The sequence below is a fragment of the Amphiura filiformis genome, chromosome 17 (assembly GCF_039555335.1).
Source record: "Amphiura filiformis chromosome 17, Afil_fr2py, whole genome shotgun sequence".
Classification (NCBI taxonomy): Eukaryota; Metazoa; Echinodermata; class Ophiuroidea; order Amphilepidida; family Amphiuridae; genus Amphiura; species Amphiura filiformis.
Genome location: NC_092644.1, coordinates 58,725,804 through 58,748,422, shown reverse-complemented (window position 1 = coordinate 58,748,422; position 22,619 = coordinate 58,725,804). Strand labels below are relative to the sequence as shown.

The following is a 22,619-nucleotide window of genomic DNA, read 5'->3' as shown; positions in this document are numbered from 1 at the left end:
AATTCAATTTTATAGCTCATTCCACCATTTTTAACATGCTTTCAAGGGCGTAAACCACCAAATAACTTCTCCATTGAAAAGCACGTAAAAATCACCTTTTTAAACGCGCGTTTTCTACCAGGCGTGACAATATTTTTCACTTTTTAACGTCATCCCTGTATTAATTAAGGACCGAAATTTTATTTAAGCTTCAATTTTGGGGAACTTTATAGAATCAGTTTTTTTTTTTTTTGTTGAAAAGCGACGCCGCTATTTCAACGCCAAAACTAGCATTAAAACTTGTTCCGTTAGCAGTAATTCGGACAGGGCCTACTTTTCTTGTGAAATCGATTTGTATAATTTCATATCTATTTTAGTCATTAATAGGTTAGCATCTTTCATTTAAATCAGAACATGCCAACCTCACGAAGAACATGGTCCCTAAGGACACCACATTGTCTCATGTAGGCATATACGCTTAACCGAACTCATCACCATTGCACCTTTCGCAGCAGTGATTTAGTGTAATACGCCTTACTTCTAGGGATCATGGGCCATCATTATACTAAGTATGAACCCTGAGGGCACTATAGTTCTTGAGCTAGAGCTGCTTGAAATTTTACACATATTGCCCCCTGTAGCCCATGATCTTTGACCTCTGGGGTCGGGAGTACCCTAGGATGACGCTAGGGGTCATGGGCCATCACTATACCAAGTTTGGGCCCTGAGGCTACTGTGGTTCTTGAGCTAAAGGAGTGCAAAAAGTGGTCTTAAGAAGAAGGAGAAGGAACTAGAAACCACAGTTGTGTTTGACCAAACACGAATATCTATGCCCGTGGCCCACACTCTATCTAACACCCCACCAGACCATCACTCTCTTATACTCCACCAGACACTCACTCGCTCTAAAACACCACCAGACTGGATCACACACTCTCTAATACCCCACCAGACCCTCAATCTGTCTTATACTCCACCAGACACTCACTCGCTCTAAAAACACCATCAGACTGACCCATACTCTCTCTAATGCCCCACCAGACCCCCATTCTCTCTTATACTCCACCAGACACTCACACGCTCTAAAACACCAACAGGCTGACCCATACTCTCTCTAATACCCCACTAAGCCTTCACTCTCTCTTATACTCCACTATACACTCACTCTCTCTAAAACACCACCAGGCTGACCCATACTCTCTCTAATACCCTACCAAGCCTTCACTCTCTCTTATACCTCATCAGACCATCAATCTCTCTAAAACACCACCAGACTGGACCACATTCTCTCTAGTACCCCACCAGACCCTCTCTCTTATACTCCACCAGACACTCACTCGCTCTAAAACACCACCAGGCTGACCCAAACTCTCTCTAATACCCCACCAAGCCAACACTCTCTCTTATACTCCACCAGACACTCACTCGCTCTAAAACACCAACAGGCTGGCACACACTTTCTAATACCCCACCAGACCCTCACTCTCTCTTATACGCCACCAGACACTCACTCGCTCTAAAACACCACCAGGCTGACCCAAACTCTCTCTAATACCCCACCCAGCCATCACTCTCTCTTATACTCCACCAGACACTCACTCGCTCTAAAACACCAACAGGCTGACCCACACTCTCTAATACCCCACCAAGCCTTCACTCTCTCTTATACTCCACCAGACACTCACTCGCTCTAAAACACCAACAGGCTGACCCATACTCTCTCTAATACCCCACCAAGCCTTCACTCTCTATTATACTCCACCAGACACTCACTCGCTCTAAAACACCACCAGGCTGACCCCAACTCTCTCTAATACCCCACCCAGCCATCACTCTCTCTTATACTCCACCAGACACTCACTAGCTCTAAAACACCCCCAGATTGGCGCACACTCTCTCTAACACCTCACCAGACCCTCACTCTCTCTTATAATCCACCAGACACTCACTCGCTCTAAAACACCACCAGGCTGGCCCAAACTCTCTCTAATACCCCACCAAGCCTTCACTCTCTCTCTTATATTCCACCAGACACTCACTCGCTCTAAAACACCACCAGGCTGACCCCAACTCTCTCTAATACCCCACCCAGCCATCACTCTCTCTTATACTCCACCAGACACTCACTAGCTCTAAAACACCCCCAGATTGGCGCACACTCTCTCTAATACCTCACCAGACCCTCACTCTCTTATAATCCACCAGACACTCACTCGCTCTAAAACACCACCAGGCTGGCCCAAACTCTCTCTAATACCCCACCAAGCCATCACTCTCTCTATACTCCATCAGACCCTCACTCTCTCTGAAACACCACCAGACTGGAGAATACCCCTTTAATCCCAAAACATTGTGTCCCTTTAAGCGGTTAACCTCTTAACCCCATTGTACGTCTTGACGTATATTTGAAGCCTTCATCATTGCAAATACAGGCAGCTACCAAAATGCTACCTATTGCGATACCCTGTGTTAACCGGTCGTACCTATTTTGCTTTTTAAAGCATATGAACTTTGACCTCTGGGGTTGCGGCTAGCATAGCATACTTCTAGTGTCATAGGCCATCATTGTTCCAAGTATGAACCCTGAGGGCGCTATAGTAGTTGAGCTAGAGCTGTTTGAAATTTTACACATATTGCCCCCTGTAGCCCATGACCTTTGACCTTTGGGGTCGGGGTACCCTAGGATGTATCTAGGGGTCATGGGCCATCATTGTACCAAGTATGGGCCCAGGGGCTACTTTAGTTCCTGAGCTAGAGGGGTGCAAAGGACTGATCTTGAGAAGGAGAAGGAGAAGGAGGAGAAGGAGAAGGAGAACTAGATGGCACAGTTGTGTTTGACCAAACACGAATATCTATGCCCGTGTTTTCCACCCTAACCCCCTTTACCCACCATGACACTCTTAATCGACCTTGACACCCCGTAATATGTTTAATTCTAAAAGGGCTATCAGTATACCGACTAAAAGAATTAAAATTAATTAATTAAAAATCAAGGAATACCCCTTTAATAACATTTGCTGTGTAAACGCTTGAGGGCGCTCCTCCTTAAATAATGCAATAAACATGTTCCATGCAAAAAAAAATAATTAAAAAAATCTGATTACCCCTTTAATCCCAAAACAGAGTGTCCCTTTAAGAGGTTAACCTCTTAACCCCATTGTACCTCTTGACGTATATTTGAAGCCTTTATCACTGCAAATACAGGTATCTACCAAAAAGCTACCGATGGCACTACACTGTGTTAATTAATAGGTCGTACCTATTTTGTTTTTTAAAGCATATGAACTTTGACCTCTGGGGTTGCGGCTACCATAAGGTTCATCCGAGGGTCATGGGCCATCATTGTACCAAGTATGACCCATGAGGGCGCTATATAGTTCTTGAGCTAGAGCTATTTGAAATTTTGCACATTTTGCCCCCCTGCAGCCCATGACCTTTGACCTCTGGGGTCGAGACTACCCCAGGAATTTTCTAGGGGTCATGGGCCATCATTATACCAAGTATGGGCCCCGAGGCTACTTTAGTTCTTGAGCTAGAGGAGTGCAAAGGAAGCATCTTGAGAAGGAGAAGAAGAAGGAGAAGGAGAAGAAAAAGGAGAAGAATCAAGAGCATAAGCAGAATATCTATGCCCGTTAGCACGGGCATAGATAACTAGATGGCACAGCTGTGTTTGACCAAACACGAATATCTATGCCCGTGATTACTAACACTCCCTCAGCCTTTAACCTACCATGACACCTTTAATCCACCTGACACCCCGTAATATGTTTGATTCTAAAAGGGCTATCAGTATACTGACTAAAATATTAAATTGAAAATCAAGGAATGCCCCTTTAATTGCATTTGCTGTGTAAACGCTTGATCGCGATCCTCCTCAAATAAGTTAAGAAACATGTTCCATACAAAAAAATCAAAAATCAAAAAATCTGAATACCCTTTAATCCCAAAACGGAGTGTCCCTTTAATGGCTATTCCATCACCCTAACACTCCTCGCCCTTAACCTATCATGACACCTTTAATCCACCTGACACCCGTAATATGTTTGATTCTAAAAGGGCTATCAGTATACCGACTAAAATATTAAATTGAAAATCAAGAAATGCCCCTTTAATTGCATTTGCTGTGTAAACGCTTGAGGGCGCCCTCCTTAAATAAATTAATAAACATAAATTCCATGCAAAAAAAAAAAATCCAAATTTTTTTTTTTTTAAATCTGAATACACCTTTAATCCTAAAACGGAGTGTCCCTTTAATGGCTGTTCCATTGAATTTACATACTCCATCTGGAATAGCTTTATAACAATACCTATATACATAAGAATCAATTGGACACATGCTAATAAGCTATTGCCACATCCTGATTTAAGTATCCTTGGCAATAGCTCGATGAGCACAAGGCTAACATCCTATATACCTTCAAGGTTGACATCCTATATACCTTTTATGTAGAGATAGTGACATTCCTAAATATACACATATTGCTCCCTGTAGCCTATGACCTTTGACCTCTGGGGTCACTGCTAACATATAATACTTTTAGGGGTCATGGGTCATAATTATACTAAGTATGAACCCTGAGGGCGCTATAGTTCTTGAGCTAGAGATGTTTCAAATTTTACACATATTGCCCCCTGTAGCCCATGACCTTTGACCTCTGGGGTCGGGGGTACCAAAGGATGTTTCTAGGGGTCATGGGCCATCATTATACCAAGTATGGGCCCCGAGGCTACTTTAGTTCTTGAGCTAGAGGAGTGCAAAGGACTGATCTTTAGGAGGAGAAGAAGAAGAAGAAAGAGGAGGAGAAGAATAAAGAGCATAAGCAGAATATCTATGCCTGCTAACACGGGCATAGATAAGGAGAATCCAAGACTAAACAGAACAATACAATATCTATGCCCGTTGCACGGGCATAGATAAATGGAGAAGACTAAACAGAACAAATACAATATCTATGCCACCGTTCCACGGGCATAGATAAAGAGTGAGAAAAAGACAGTGGCATACGCAAAGGGGGAGCCTGCAGGACACCACCCAGACTTTTGTCAGTCAGTTTGGGGGAAATTGAGGCGTTACCTACTATAGCGAGCTGAAATATTTTTTTTTACAGTCTGGGGAATCAAGATCTGTCGCCCCCACCCCACTTTTGAAAACCTGTGGACGCCACTGGAGAGAGACATGCACAAAGAAAGGAGTCAGAGAGAGATACAGAAAGAGACAGAGAGACAGAGACTGAACAAAAAAGGAAGAGAAAAGAGACAAAAGGGAGAAAGAATTGGAAGGAGGAGAAGGGAGCGGGCTGAAGAGAGAGTGAGACTGAGAAAGGAAGAAAGCAGATGGAGGCAAGCAGGGAGGGAAGGAGAGCCTTTTAAGATCAATATGCACCTGTTAAATCAGAGTTGCAGCAGGAGAGGGAGTGCAATGCACCCACCATGCCAATCTGAAAAAGGTTCCCTTCTTTCTGTAAAAACATTGAAAATCAGCCCCTTTTTGATTGAAATGGAAAAATTCACAAAAGGTTTCAAAAGGTCTAACAAAAGATTCTTGTACCTTAAAACTTATGTACACAGTAGATGTTTTGAGAAAATTGTGTAATTAGGTGAGGAAACTGGTTCTATGTTTGGATGGACCTTTCAAGTACAAAATGTAGAGTTGGTGTTTTTTTAAAGCAAAAGCAATGATTCTTAAAATCGGCAGAATCTGTAAATAAATTTGGTCTTTTTATGCATTTCCCCCCTCGCTTTGCTTACCATTTTTCCAGTACAAAATAAAGCTACTTTTACATGCTTTTAAAAACAAGGGAAACAGTTCATATATTTGGCAAAGCGCAAAAAAATTAATTGTGCAAAAATTTCCATGTTTACCATAATAGGTACTACAAAACCTTGATCTTGCATCATAAAATTGATCAATCATTATGACCTTGTCGATATTTGTTTCTATATGAAAAGTACAATTACCAACCAGAATAAAAGAATAAGGCAGCGTTATTGTCATCATATAAAAGAATGACAGAATAGGCAGCGTTATTGCCATCATATTGCAAGATGTGATCAAATGATCAATAAGTAGTAATGAATAATTCAGACATTTTCCACTTGGATGAACTAACTGTTCCATATATATTCCATATATTGCGATCATGGTCAAAAGAATCAATTTTAGATTGCTGAAAATTCTCTTGCAATGAAACCATTTTGAGTACCTAGTTCATGTTCACCTCTCAAGTCATCAGGTACACAAGGTGGAGATCGGAATCAGAATTGGATCGGGGGGGGGGGGCACTCGACTTTGGAAGTGACGGAGATGTGAGGACAACAGTTCAAAACTAGGGGTCTTTCAGTGAGAGAATATAAACCGAAAAAGGGGGGTCTTTCAGTGAGAAGGTCCCAAAAAAGGGGGTTTTTCAGTGAGACTGGGGAAAATCTGACCAAAAAAGGGGATCATTCAGTGAGACTGGAAAATTTTTGAGTCAAGATATAAAAGTAAAATTTTCATCAAAATTTGAAAAAATTCATCAAAATTTGAAAAAATGGGGTCATTCAGGGAGAGATTATCAGAAATTTCCCAAAATTTGTGAAAAAAGGGGGTCTTTTGATGACAGGAAAACAAAAAAGAGGTCATTTGGTGAGGGGGGAGTTCAGTAAAACAAAAAAGGGGGTCATTGGGTGAGAGGGAGTTGAAAAATGGGGGTCAATGTGGCCACACATCCCCGACACCCATTTTTAGTGAGTGCACCCCCCCCCAGATTGGATGAGCCAAATTTGGTGGTCATAAAATGTGATTGGAGATCAGTAGTTGCCAATCTACCTGTTACGGGCTCATCATAGAAGTGAAGGTCTTGGTCTCTGTGTCAAATTTTGAGGTCTCAACAACATCACTATTAGATGTGATATATCTCAGCGAGAGATATACCGTAAACGTTCGCCTAATGGCGCTTTTGGATTCTTAGAAATGTGAGAGCGCCATCCTTGTAAAATCGCAACAGCATTAAGGATACGTGTATGTTAAATTGAGCAACCTGGACATAATGCCTCAGAAAAAATATCGTGACATGACCCAATACTTTAGGTCACTAGGTTAGTTTCTAGAGCAGCAAATGTTTTGGGGTTTCTTCAGGTATTCTTTCTCAAAGTGCCATTGGACTTAAATTTGTAAATCGATTCATACGTTATACCTAACTCATTTTGGTAAATCTTTTTATAACATTGTAATTTCTTCATATTTTTTTTTAAATATTCTTCAGTTCAAAATTACACCCTGCTATTGTCTGACCCGTTAGCTCAGTCGGTAGAGGGTGCGCCTTTGAATGGTGAATGGTACTTGTTCGAATCTTGATTTCTGCCCCCACTTTTATGTGAAGAAGGGTCAAGAAATGTTTTTGGATTTTGTCCCCATTTTACTTAACGAATATTGTGAATGTTTTTTAATTTAATTTTAATTTTCTTATTTTTTAAGATAAATAGGCACTGCGTACAAACGGCAACAAAAACCGCTGACAAAATTTGCTCCACCTGCTACCTATCAATGCGTGATATATTCCACTACATTTGAAAAATAGAACGGCCTCAATATTTCAAATTGTGTAACAACATTACTTTATTCATTTATGTATTATAAATGATCAGTTATTTTTTCTTTTCTTAAAATGATCGAACCCAAGTAGATCAGACCATTGATCATATAACTATCAGACCACGAAGTAGTTACGTAACTCCGTGATGGTATCGGAACCAAGCACTGTTTGTATGGCGATCATTACGATCACGCTATTTTGGTATGCCTTTTTTTTTTTTTTTTTTTTTCGATCGTGGTTCATTATTTAAGCCGCGATCCCGTTGACATAGTAACATTACGTAACCCGATACGAGCTTCGATACTGAATAGTTCTTGAGTGCACATAATATGGAAAGCCATTGGGGTATTGTGTGCCTTCCAAAGCGCCTTATAACATGTTCTCATTGTATTGTGGAATCATTGCCAGTATTCAATGATAGCTATAGATGCCTAGCGTTTATCGATTGGCTCCAAACAAAGGATTTGAATCGGTTTCTTCCCTGTAATCATGGCGCAGTGCAGTCCATTCAATCAAATGTTGTCATCAACCTATTTGATCAAAGTGCATTTTGTTATGTGTGTGAGACGAACTGTCGCGTAGATGCAATCATGCTTTTGTTGAATGCATTTGAGTAGTCCGCCATATTTACGGGATAATACGTCATATGCACAGCCTCTATTCAGTTGGTCGTTGTATGATTTTGTTCGTTCACTCATTCAAATTTTATTTATATCATTTGAAGACATGATACATCCTCCGTAGAACAGTTTCAAACAAATATAGCTAGGGATTATTGGGGTAGAGGTTATCTTTTGAATCCTCTTAGAGGGCTATCATTTTTTTTCGGAAGGGGTCCCAAATTTACTAAAAGTCTGCGTCAATAAAACTGCGCACCCCCTATTTCGGCAACAAAAATTTTATGATCCCAAACCCCAAAATTGTATTGAAATCAGTCTTTTTGAATAAAATAACACACTTTCTGTGGTCATCGTGTGACTCCTTATACATTTTGGTCATAAAACATTTTATGACCCTCCTATTATTCTTTCCAAGACTTTATGACCCCGTATATTTGAGACCCCCCCTTTCGAATGAAATGATATACCTCTTATGACCACTGATGCATAAGCAAGGAAGAAGGCAGTTCGTCTCACACACATAACAAATGCCTATACAATCAAATAGGTTCATTACAACATTTGATTGAATGGATTGAGTTACTCTAAAATGAAACGATAAAAACAAAAAATCATGAAAAAAGACACATACACGTTAAAATAATAAAATTATATAAACAATGTTAAAGATAAAATCAAGAAAATAGAGAATAAAATTTCCTCAAATCAGAAAAAAAAAAACATTGACAGACATCATCATCTGTCAGAAATTACTGCATGAGATTCGAACCATCAATCTTCTTCACAAGTTCTCTTTATCTTCGCACTATAGTCTAATGCTCTGCTCACTGGGCCACAACGTATCAGGTGAATGATTACCGCATTATCATGAACAATTTTGGTTCGATCTTGTTCATAATTGTATGTGTCGATAGGTTTCATCCTTTAACTACACGCACTTTAATGATCAGTGATAATAGTCGGCTTTTACAGGGATGGCGCTCTCACATTTCTAAGAATCCAAAAGCGCCATTAGGCGAACGTTTACGGTATATATATATGCAAAAGTGATCAAGCAAAAATAATGAGTTGTATACCAAGCACTTTCAATTGTGACTTCTCAACATAATTAACACTTTTTGTAAAAGTGTCTCTTAGAAAAACAAAATGTCGCAAGTTAGTTTAGCCATAGATGTGTCTCAAAATCTATTTGACAACAGCTATGTCCAACTTTATAATATAGCCTACTGATTATAAATTTCCTACAAAATGTTGATGTAATTTCACAACTTTCATTTTGTCTGTTTCACACACATATGCATGCATACATGTACATTATGTCAACATGATCAAATTCAAAAGGGTACTAAACTGAGAATTTCCAATGCCTACGGGCATCTGAATACACAGGAGGAGCACCGAGTCTAGTGTTAAAGGTAATAAACACTCCACACAGACACACAATTTGTCTGTATTTCATCTCTACAAGCCATTTATTTTCTTTCTCCATTCCAATGTTGATGGCTTTTTCTAGCTATGGATACAACAGGTGCCGAATCCGAGTGAATGGCAATAAAAATATTTGATGATGACAGAAAGATGCCGCAGTGTATTTACTTACAATATCCAATAATACATGAAATAATAAGGACTTCACGAGTCTACAGGAGTCTACACGACTACACGTAACTTAAAGTCTTCAATAATAAGCAAACTATTTTGGATTTCAAAACGTGGGCATGAAAATGTTGTTAATTTAATCGCAGACTTGTTTTTTCACAGATTTGTACACCTTTTACAAGTGTAACTTAATATTTTTTATATATTTGACTACCAAAAGGTATTTTCTACTGCTGTAAAAGTAGAACATTTTGTGCTACATTTAGTTTCACATGCGTCACGTTCCAGCTACAATGAAAATAACAATATGCAAAAATAATCCTTTTGTGTACAAGTTAATTGAAGGAAGCTTAGAATCACAAATATAAAAAAAGGGTGAAACCGATCAAAATTACCACAAGCGTGAAAAATTTAACACACAAAAATATCCACGTTTACAGTGCGACTAGAGGTTTAAAACAACAAAGTTATCCAGCTTTCAATTTCAACTTTCTGCACTTAAATTTCTGCTTCTTTGATTCTTCATTTTCATTTCCTTTCTTCCCTGGCTCAGGGATGTTTCCTGTGAAAACAATGCAAACCGGGTGCAAAATCACATATGCTCCTTTTACTGCAACACTTATAATTATAAACACAGTGTATGAACCATTTTATAAAAGTATCACCATACAGCATCACTAATACATGTATACGCAGCATTTTGTTACATATGTTGAAACAAAATTTTATTGCAGGGACAGGGGAATTATATTTCCATTATAGTATAGACATGCAAGCAGAGCATGCATATTCACCAGTGCCTCCTCATTTGGTTCAGGATTTTTGACGTCATATTAAGTGAATCCCATATGAAGTCATGACGACATCAACTCACAATGTGATTACTTTCACACCATGGAGAGTCCATAGTTGTTGTTCAATCAAAAGTTTTTATGCACTTGTTTGATAAACTGCATTATTCAGGCCCATATACCAGGAATTATTTGGGGGGCAAACTTTTGAAATGGTGGACTACGGCGCTCCAGAAGTTGAAAATTGTTTAAATGAAGTGCCAATTCAAGCCATTTGGTGCACCGTTTTAAAATGCTTTCTTTAATTATACATATAGTAGGCCCTACTCTCAAGATGGTGGGTTCAAATAGATGAATAAGACAGTTCACACCGTTACGAGTCAGACTTTTGGGGGCCTTGACTTTTGGGCATTTGGGCATTATTCTTACAATTTTCAAATATACTACCCACAATTTTCTATGTATTGTATTGTAAGGTTATAAAAATTGAAAACAGGTATTTTATAAAGCAACATGAATCACTTTAAATTTCAGTAGTACAGCTGCTAAGCTAAAGCATTGTGCACTTCCTAGAAGCATTAGAATTTTCACACATATGGTACAATGTCCAATGTTGATTAAGATGTTTAAATTTGACCCCTGATGACCCCTAGGTCACAGAAGGTCATACAGGGTAAAAAATTAAAAATGCTCTGATCTTCAGGACAGATGTACCAAATTACATGTTTTTACTTGGCTTAAAAAAGTGTATAGTTTGTGCTATCTGCAACCTAATGGAGTTATCCTACAAAGACCTCAAAGGCAAAATATCACATTTTTGGTTGTACAGGGTTAGAATTTCAACCCATTCCGATTTCGTAAAAATTGTGTCAAATTGTGTGATTTCAAGAAATGGCATAGAAGTTGCTTTCTAAACTGTAAATTTGTTATGTGTGATGGAAGTCAAAAATCAACAGTGGTCTACATGGTCTATGGCCACCCAATGGCCTTTGACCTGGTTTGCCCGCTATCTCAGTAGGTGAACACAGTACAGACAAAACTATTCTTTTTCTGATTCATGGCAACTTCATGAACAATTTGCCACCATTTTTTTTTCAAAATTGGAGCAAGTTTAAATTTTTACCCCTGTGCAACCAATAACCCAACAATGAGGGTTTTTACAATAATTCCATAAAATAGGTTGTAAATATCAAAAACTATACACTTAGTACCGGTACATGATTTTCAACAATATTGGAGCATTGCAATTTTACCCATTCATGACCTTTCATGACCTCTAGCTGTCACCATGTGTCAAATCCAAAATGGCCTGGAAAAAGTAGCAATATTTCCTACAATTTCCTATGAAATTCTTTATTTGGAGAAACAATGATGCCAAAATTTCCCTGGAAGGAGCATCCTTGATTCCACCATCCAGGGGCTATGATTCCACATTATATTCCAGGCATGTTTACAGGAATTATGCGATTCACACACTTAACATTCAGCAAAAGAATTAAGGTACCAGTTATGTTCAGCCCTGTACAATGTATATTCTAAACAAAGACAGGTACGGTATGTCATAATTGGAACCAGCAGCCAATAACTGCATCTTTTAGCTCAAATTGAAGATTCGTTGAAATCGTTCCAGAAATAAAGACACGTCACGACGATCCAAAAACCCAAGGTATATGCAAATTCAAAAGTTGCAGTTTGCCCCATTGCCTACCAGGGTTTTCTTTAACGCACAAAACATGCGTATTTACGCGTTCAGGCACTTTTCTTACTCCTTCAAATCCCTAGTTCCAAAGTCCAATGCGTACAAAATCTTGAAAACGTACGCGTTCAGATATTGCAAGAATTGAATAGCGAAACACCTGATATTGTGTATTTATTCTTGGCTTTTGGCATTTAGGACCTATACTCCCGATATGTAGGACAACGAAAGGCTTTATGGACCGGTATTTCACTGAATTTTCACAATTTTCACAATTTTCAGCTTTTCAACTGTTCAAATTTAAATTTTACACAGTAACAGTGCCAAAATAGTCCACCAAATCGCTTCAATTAGGTCTTCATTTTGCAAAATTTTCCAAGTTCTAAGGGGGGAACATCACCCTGCGTAGTTGATAAACAAAATAATGGCCACTTTCACTTCTGCTTTCGACATTTGCCAATTTATGTTTAACACAATTTATAGGCCTACCATAATAGGGAAAACTTGCCGTCCATGAAAGACTCCATGGACTGCTCATTTCACAAATGTTCGGCTTTTTTAAACTAAAATTTTACACATTAATATTGCCAAAATGATCCACCAAATTGCTTCAATTAAGTCTTCATTTTGCAAAAGTTTCTTACTTCTCAGGGGGCATCTTTAAATATTATTATTTTCTTCTAAAATTGCCCCCACCCCCTTCTGACTGCTCTAGATCCGCCACTGCTCCAAACAGTGGCGTAGATTTCTTTTGACTCGGGGGTGTATCTTGAAGTATAGTGAATCCAGCACCTTTTGGAGAAAGAATAAGTTTATGGTACAACAAATTTTGCCATTTTGAAGCTTAACTGTTGAAATATGGTGCAAAAGTGGAATAAATTGCGAGAAGCGCTCACAAATGTGCACTTTTGGGGCTAAAATGGCCAAATATGAGGTTAATTTGGTCAGAAACCCACATACAGGCGTCAACATTGGGGGATGATTGTATGGACCATCCCCCTGGCAAAATATTGGGGGAGATCCCCCCCACACCCGGATCTACGCCTATGTCTCCAAAAACACACATATTGTTAAAAATGTCTTCAAAAATAATATTATAAAAATACCCCTTGGGCAATGTTTTTGACTCCTTCAGAGGAAAAATTCACAATTGAAAGGGTCAAAAAAATTTGAAAATACCCCTTCAGCAAAATGCTTAAAGAAAACCCTGTTGCATACCCTAGTGATTTGTACACAAAGCGTTCTCGAATAAGTGAACTAACGATTGACTAATGGGCTATTCTATTTAAAATCCACACTACCCCTGTGGAGATTTTAGAAATATCTTCCATAGGGAGAGTATGTTTTTCAAATGTAATTGGTCAGAGTAGATCATTTTGAAACCCATACTCCCCCTGTATTATGGCTTTTCCTATATCTTCCACAATTGGAGTGAGTATTTCAAATATAGAAGTTACCCAATTGTCTATATTCTATTCAAAATTTATACTCCCTCTGTGGAAGACTTCCGAAGACTTTAGATAAATCTTCCACAGGGGTAGTGTGGATTTTAAATGTAATAAATAGCCCAATTAACGATTAACTAACATTGAACACATTAGAACACAAAAGTGCAACTTTTGATTTTGTTTCTTCCTTAGGTTTTAGATCACTGTTTCTTTAATTCTCAACCAATTTCAACAAATAAAAGCAGAGCTATGTAGGTATAACTGCTTGTTTTAATTTTGACATATTTGTCTTTGTTTAGGATATACAGGGGTGAACATAACTGGTACCTTAATTCTTTGGCTTACTGTATTATGCAGACTGAAAAATATGAGGATCAACATTGATTCATAAAAGAAAAACTTTATGCAACAATCACCTATTTACAATCTTCAGTAAACAAACTCAGTCAATTGGCACCCAAATTCTAACCCTACTTTTATAATGCTTCAGTTTAATATCATGTACTGAACAGATATCCCCTATCTAAATGTACATACACGCATGCTCCATCAGTAGACAATGAGATATTCCTGGGACTCATTTATCTGCCCTTATCCTTGCCTTTCACCTTTATATGCCCTATGTCTGATAATATTTATAATGAGAAGACATCAGAGAAGTTCCTGGAAATTCAATCTAATCCATCTTAAAATTGCCTTTTTTGGCAAGGAGGTTTTTGCATACATTTTCAAAAGGCAGTAATTTATTAATTAAGATTACCAAAACCTTTTTCATGAAATGTATGAAGGCCGATCAGAAACCCAGTTTCTTCCAGAGGACCTCATAATGCTCACAGTGCTAAAGCAGTATTCTTTCTGGGCATACAATGTACATGTGCATGTATTAATATATTATACAAAAGGTGAATCTACTTTTGTAAATTACTGTTCATATACATACACGCTATGTAAACAACCGTTTAGTCATGAATTAGGGGTTCATACATACTCGTGATATAACAACGTTTCTGATTGGATTTGCGCCCTTTTTTGCTGGTCATAAATACCATTTATGACCAGTACGCAGGGCATAAACAAGCTGCGTCACGCATCGTTGTAACCCAATTAACGCGATCCACGATTTGCTAGTGTTGCGTACCGCGCGTGTCACCGCGCCCGTCTCACGCGGGCGCAAAAAGGCAAGCGCGTTGACTCGGTCATTCACCTCATGAGCCGAGCTGCTTCCTGCAAGTAGGCCTACTCATTTTCTCCCAATTTTTGAAGGAAAACGGTATGGAAATGTTATTTAAACTTGTAAACCCTTATTATTTTCATTTGTATTGAATTGCTAACAATTTTCAGAATGTTGGGTATGTATGATGAACGGGGTTCATTCATAGGATTGAGGGCATGATCCCTCGGCTCACGCCTCGGGCATAAACAGCGATCGTGCCCTCAATCCTATGAACCCCTAATTCATTCATAGGATTGAGGGCATAAATCAACGATCATGCCCGAAATCCTATGAATGAACCCCGTTCATACATACCCAACATTCTGAACATTGTTTGCAAAACAATACAAGGGTTTACACGCTTAAATAACATTTCCATACCGCTTTTCCTTCAAAAATTGGGAGAAAATGAGTAGGCCTACTTGCAGGAAGCAGCTCGGCTCATAAGGTTAACGGCTGGGAGTCAACGCATTCATCTTTTGCGCTCCGCGTGAGATGGGCGCGGTGACATGCGCGTGTACGCAACTCTAGCAAATCGTTGATCAAGTTAATTGGGTTCTAACGCTGCGTGACACAGCTTGTTTATGCCTTCATGCATTGGTCATAAACGAATTTATGACCAGCAAAAAGGCCCAAATCCAATCAGAAACTTTGTTATATCGTGAGTATGTATGAAAATATATGAATGAACCCCTAATGGATACCCTAAAATGCATTAAAAATTCACTCCACTCAAGACAGAAAATTTAAAAAAAACTTTGACTTTTGAGTTCATCATATTTTGGGGTATGCTCCCACTTTGAAAACAACTCATTTCCTACATTTTGTGAACTTGCTTAGAACAAGAGTGTTTTATTTTCATTTTTAATACTCTTTAATTGGTATCCTGCATGCACAGTGGCTGTGCAATTCCCCTTTTCATTTTTTCACTTCTGAAGTGCATTACATGTATACTATGTTTTTTTTTATATACATTTCTATTTTAGCTTATTTTAAAAGTGCAAAATTAGTTTCTGTAAATTATGTAATTTTATATCATTCTAACTTCTGTGTGTCATAAATATAAAGCACTCTTAAAATTTATGCATGTTTGTTGTTTTTATCTCTGTAAATTTATCATGTAATTTGACCTATGGGTCTCCTTTTTAAACTTTATAACTAGAAATGGTGGGTTTTTGGGAGCTGGGGACATGTCAGTACAAGGGGAGTCTTTTGGAGCTGTGAACTTCAATGTCAAATCTTACAAGATCTACAGGACCTTAGATTGGGCTAAAAATGTTTGTTTAATCCAAGATGTAGGTCCCTCCATAGCCAAAACAATAGGCCTACTGTACAGTCTTGTTGTTTTTCTTTCAAAATTTGTGACATCCTGAAAAGGTTTTTTTACCGTTTCTTTGCACTTCCAAACTGTTTTTTAAAAAACATGAAGTGATACAGCAGTGAAATCGCAATTCACATCTAGATCAATTTGGGCAATTTATTTTTAAGCTTGATGATTGATGCGGGGGGGGGGGGGGCGTTCCAACAAATAACTGTGCAAGGAAAGAACAAGTTTTGATAAAGTTGGATGCGTGCTGGAATAATCTGGAATTTATTTTATCTAGGTTGTTGACATTGGTAGAACTCTGGAGATTAAAGGTAGAGCTCTGGATTGATGGCAACCTGAGGTGTGAACGGATCTTGTACATCAAGATGAGGCTCGTTGCCTGGCGACGCTTCTCGAGGGTGTCCCATTGAAGTTTTCCCAGCATGGTCGACATACTATCTCGACGTTGGAATCTTTCAAGAGCGAACCTCGCAGCCCGGCGTTGAACCATTTCAACCCGTGCCACCAGGGGTTCAAATTCGCAATCAATTGCGGGAACCAGGGTTCACAGTTTGCTCTCAAATAACCGGGTCCACTTTTTTATGCTGGACCCATTCAGATCCCATTTAGTTGAAATTTGCGGGTCCCAAATTGATTTTTGTGGGTCCAAATTATACTTATGTACAAAACTTCAGAAACACCCGGAAATGTATTAAAGTATGCTGAATTCGGCACCAAAACTTACCAAAGTAAAATAAAATATGACTTGCCGCGATCGGCCGACTTTCTCATAAAGAACTACAATTACTACCTAATAACATGCACTACTTTAATCGTCTAATTATTTGGTTATTTTGTTATATTTGCTCGGTTGAAATATACAACTACCGCAAAAACATGTTTTCGCGATGTCACCAGGAATTGACCTTGTTTTGTTGACATTTTTATTGTAACATAATAATTATTTGCACGATCCGAAAAAAATCGCAAGTCAACCTCTTCCACAGTTCCCCTCGTATCGCTGATCAAATATCTGTGCATGAAATAGCGATGAGGTGTGTATCATGTTGCAGCGATTTTCGTAATTGTGTGTAATTTATGAATGAAAAGTGAGCCGATTGAGCTGGGTTATCGCACAATGACGATCTATGATGATATTTTCTATTTCTTGGATGGGATTTTTTCCGGGTCCAAGCACAGCTTGCTGGACCCATTCAGGTTACATAATCTTACTTTTTCTGGGTCCAGTGAGTTCAAAAAGCGTCCTGGACGCGAAAACGCGATAAACTGTGAACCCTGGCGGGAACCTGTTTAGGTTCTCGCAAAGGGCTTTTGCGAGAACCTTTGGTGAACGTGGTAGTGCAGGGCAATATACATTCAAAAATTGTATTCATCTATTGGTATGGTACAGGTGTATCTGCATCTGCATCTGCTGATATACTGCCCAACAATCCTTGTTGCTGTTATGTATGCAGGTGGAGTAATCCGAGCAGGGTTTAGTGAGTGCGCAAGTTATGATTTAGTTTCTTAAGTGTTCATGGAGTTGTTGCTTGAATACTTCTTGGTCAGTTGCTGATGTGATGTGAAAAGTTAATTGGTTCCAATCGACTATGGTCCTTGGGAAAAAAGAAAACTTGTAGCAGTCTTTCTTCGTAGATATACGGTGGTAGGTGTTGTTCGTGTTGACAAATCTAGATGAGCGTGTGGTCGGGCGTAAGATGGTTCTTGTGTAGTTAATCCTGTTACATCTACACTTCTACAGCAAATACAACCAAAAGAGACACACGCTAGCAAGGTCACTTCTATTATTTTGGGATGGTTGAGTAAATATAATTGATATATTATAAACATTGAAAGTATACATGCATGCATGGGCCACGGATTCCTATTCATGGTCGTACAATAAACAGCTTAATGAAGAAAACTTCGCCTTTTTCCCAAGTAACATTTCAGAATTATATTTTTTGATTAATGATATTATTTTATCATATTTCCGTTGCAGAAAGGTAAAATATAGCACAACATGCAATCTGAGACTTGGAATGGAAGGTTACAAGAACCAAGTTCGGTTCTCCCCCAGTAGTAATGTATTCCAGCGAGAACCTAAATTTGCATGGACACGTATGTCTTGATGTATAATACTGGTTCCACACGGCACTATAAACACTCTATCAATTATCATATTTCAATTTTGTCTCACTCTTTTAGCTTTGTTGATTTGGGCGGCTTTGCAGGGAACCCGGGATCAGTCAGCGACACTGATCATGCTGATTATGAATAAAATTGCTTTTAAAAATGTACTGTTAAATGCTATGCTACAACTAGGCTAGCCACAGTGGGTATAATAATAATTCAAGGAAATCCCGCCTATTTTTCAGGCGCACCACTGCAACGGCAGTGTATTTCGACAATTCACGCGTCACTGCAACGGCAGTGTAATTTTCGAATTTTCGATTTTTACATGTATAATCTATATCACCATTTCACAAACACAACTAATCTATTACTGTACAGACAACTACTACTGCCCTGGAACCTAGGGGAAGGGGGTACAGATACCAGAACCGGGGGTGATCCCCTACTCTTTCCGAATAGCTCTGACACTTTTACGTGCACAGGGATGATCGAGAGCCCTCCTGTACACGGGACCAACGGCTTTACGTGACTTCCGAACCACGGATGAAGCACATACACTACCTATATCTGCACGTGATAAGCAGTGTATGGGGGCGAGAAGAAATTCTTCAATTAAATTCTGAGATTAAATTTCTGAACTGAATTGAAGGATTCCTGACCATATAGGAACTTTTTGGGAGGGAAGAGAATTTTCACCTAAGGCAAGCCCAAGGCTCGAACCCTCGTCGATCGTATCTCCCGGCCGGCAGCGCAATGCCTTAACCACTCGGCCATCTCGCCCACGGGTATAAGCTTACCAAAATGTATGTAATGCACGTGTAGATTACAATACTGTTCAATACACGCACGCACACACACATTCACTGCACTGCTTTGTGTACAACAACAACAAATAATAAAGTCATTCAATTTCAATGCACCCGTGCTACTCACAGTATGTACAATCCTGCAGATCCCGGATTTCACTAGCGCTTAACTTGCTCGAACTTTTCCCCATCTTCGAGAGGTTTAACCCCTCTATTGGGTCCAGTAATCAGGTGTAATACTCAATGTAATTTTAGTTTTCCACGGATCACTTTGTGTCAGAATGCGACATAACAAAACACTCAGTTGTAAGCTTCCATAGGCTCAGTGTGATTCCATTGCAAGAACTTGCGAAGTGGTGTTTTTTTTGTCGAGATTTTTTGGGTGTTTCTAGTATGTTTGTCGAAACCAAAACAAGGCTGCCAGACGGGGTCCGTCTCATGATAATCCCAATTGTACCAAAAATGTCAGACTAAAAATGTCAATGGTTTGATTTGATATGATTTGATCATTTGATTTGATTTGATTTGATTTGATTTGAATATAATTATAAATATTCATCCAACTACATGTTTACAGCACAAGTGCAATAGAAAACTGCACAGAAAAAACTTGTTGAGTAGGCCATTTTTGTAAATAAAATACCAATCAAATGATCAAGAAACTAATTCATAAACACTACCAAAAATGGGTTACTCCTTCATGTAATTATACACGAAATTAGGGTTACTGGGTTAGGTTTAGGGTTAGTTTAGGGTTAGGATTAGGCCTAGGGTTAGGGTTAGGGTTAGGGTTAGGATTAGGGTTAGGGTTATAGGATTAGGGTTAGGATCCCGGGTTAAGATTAGCTTACACGACAATTACATGAAGGATCGACCCAAAAATGTCAATGATTTGATTTGATAATTTGATTTGATTCAGAATATAATTATAAATATTCATGCAACTACAAGTACAGTACAAGCGCAATAGAAAATTGCACAAATGATTACTATTTACTAATACTAACTTGTTGAGTCGCCCACTTAAAACAAAATATACCCATATTCATTAAATGATCTAAAAAAAACTTGATTATTAATGGTGAAATGATAATATTTTTAAGTAGGCCTAGGTAAAATTTATTGCAACTTATGATTAAAAAAAAAACCCAAAAACCAAAAAAACTCAGGTGTGCCTATCCTGGGGTGCCTATATATAGTCTAGAGAGTAGAGTAAGTAGGTTGCTATACGAAGAACTTGCACTTTTACAAACTTGGAAAAGTGAAACCAATGGGTTCTTTGTAGAACCAAAAAAGTTCTAGTAGAAATGAAAATGGTTCTTTGTAGAACCTTTAGCGTGAAGAACCTAGCTCAGTTAAAGAACCATTCAGAAAGAGCCCTAGGCCTATATAAAGCACAGACAAAATGTTTCAGCCAAGATAATAGTATAGGCCTATTACATTAATATAGAACCAAAAAGGTTTTTTTAAACTTTGTTATGAATTAGAAAGCTCTGTAGGCCTAAATTTAAATCTTTAAAGTTCTTTATAGAACTTTTCAAGGTTTTTATCGAACTCATTGTCATTTGCTATAAGGCAATAAGGGTGTGTAGGCCTACACGCGGAAAAAAGGTTCAAAATGGGCCTATATATCAAACTTAGGCCTATATCCGAAATCTACGAGTTGCTGTATACATCCACCGTGATTTGTACGCTTCAAAGTTGAGTTTTTGAGTCACTCTTTTAAATAAGAGAAATATAAGTGTCCCAACTTGGGCCTACATCTATATACCGGGAGTGTCATTTGTCAGAGAAATCAGTTGACATGATGCGGTTGAGTGCAACTCAAGTTCAGCAAAAATAGCTGGTGGGGCTTTCCCCGGACTTTTTCACTAAATCTTTAGGCCTACTTCGGGTTGAATATCAATCAATCAATCAATTTCATTCAAAATCAACAAAACAACTACGGCACATTTGATTGAGGAGATGCTCTGAAGGCCAAAAAGGCCACAAAAAGACCTGAAACAACCCTCGTAACATTAAATAGGTTTCATTTATCTGATAACAACAATTCACATACATACATACAAACAAAACGACTTAGGCCTAAAATGTACAGAAAAGATTTCCTGACAAAGCCTACATTTTCAGCATTTTGGTAACAAAATTAGAATTTACCATGCATGGTAGGCCTACTAGGCCTATGTAATCGTTGGCTTTCAGTTTATATGAATCTTGCGTTTTCTGTGGGCAACACTTCTAGCCTGGATGCTAGCGGCTTCTCCTCCATCCACGATAGGCCAGCTGAAGTTTTATTATCGACTTATTAATATTATAAGTGAGGAGATGTCTGACTTGAGGCGTTATACCCGGACAAGCCTTTCGACAAACGTTTTGCCAAGTTGAGTTGTGCACTCCGGATTTATTGTCTGTTTGATACAAACCCCACCTGGATGTAGGAAAAGTTTCTTGAAACAGTGCCCTCTATATCATATATATGACCTTTGACCCGACTTGACAACAGACAACAACAACCAAGATGGAGTACACTGGAAGTGGATACGAAGGTGATCATAAAAATGGACGGTAAGCTGCCTTTATGCCAGTTTCATATTAAATTTATGAGTGAAAGCGATAAAGGAGACATTGAACTACGTTTTGGCGAAGTCTTACGTTTTTCAGTCTCAATTTCATTTTGATGCCCTCACCGATTTGTGTGATGATTTCATTGAACTGTAATAACTGGTTCCATAAATTTTGCCTGGGCATGAGCGACGAGGTGTATGACGTTCTTGCCAATCATGCATCTTACTCATGGCTCTGTGATGGCTGCGGATTACCTAATTTTCACTCCTCGTTCCTCATGGACCTAAATGAGCTGAAATCAAACAACAGTTTTGATGCCCTCACCGATTTGTGTGATGATTCCATTGATAGTTTACCTACGGACTCCAACTTTGATAGCCTAAGGCTATTACCGCTACTTGCAGTTCATATTATGCACTATGTGCGGGGAGAGCCTCGAACTGGCAGCATACATGAAAGGAAGAATTATGTAACCTTACACAGAACGTTATGACTAGTTCAATTCCCATTCATGTATGCTGCCAGTTCGAGGCTCTCCCGCACATAGTGCATAATGGCGAACCGCAAGTAGCTAAATGAAAACTTCTAGCCCTGTTAGAAGTGGACACACTGTGACTGATAAATCAAATAAACGCAAAACAATGAAATCCAAACCTAAAACTCGCTCTCTCAAAATATTGAATGTTAACTGCCAGAGTGTGCATGCAAAACGAGCTGGCTTTCAGTACCTCCTCCAAGAAGAGGAACCTGTCCTGATATAGTTGTGGGTTCTGAATCATGGCTTCACAGCAATATTACCTCCGGTGAAGTTTTTCCATCTCATTACAATATTTTTCGCAAAGATAGAGACAATAATAATGATAGCCACGGTATGCGTCTTTGTGGC

The 22,619-nt window shown here is 38.8% G+C and overlaps 1 protein-coding gene across 1 annotated transcript in view; it reads right to left on the bottom strand.

Annotated features, from left to right (window-relative positions):
* LOC140138062 (uncharacterized) overlaps positions 1-19,517 on the bottom strand; it is a 135,784-nt gene extending 116,267 nt beyond the window's left edge. The window contains exon 1 of the mRNA XM_072159906.1: positions 19,296-19,517. Within this exon, the coding sequence (XP_072016007.1) occupies positions 19,296-19,359 (64 nt within the window). The 5' untranslated portion in view covers positions 19,360-19,517. The remainder of the gene's footprint in view (positions 1-19,295) is intronic.
* Positions 19,518-22,619: the final 3,102 nt, after the last annotated feature.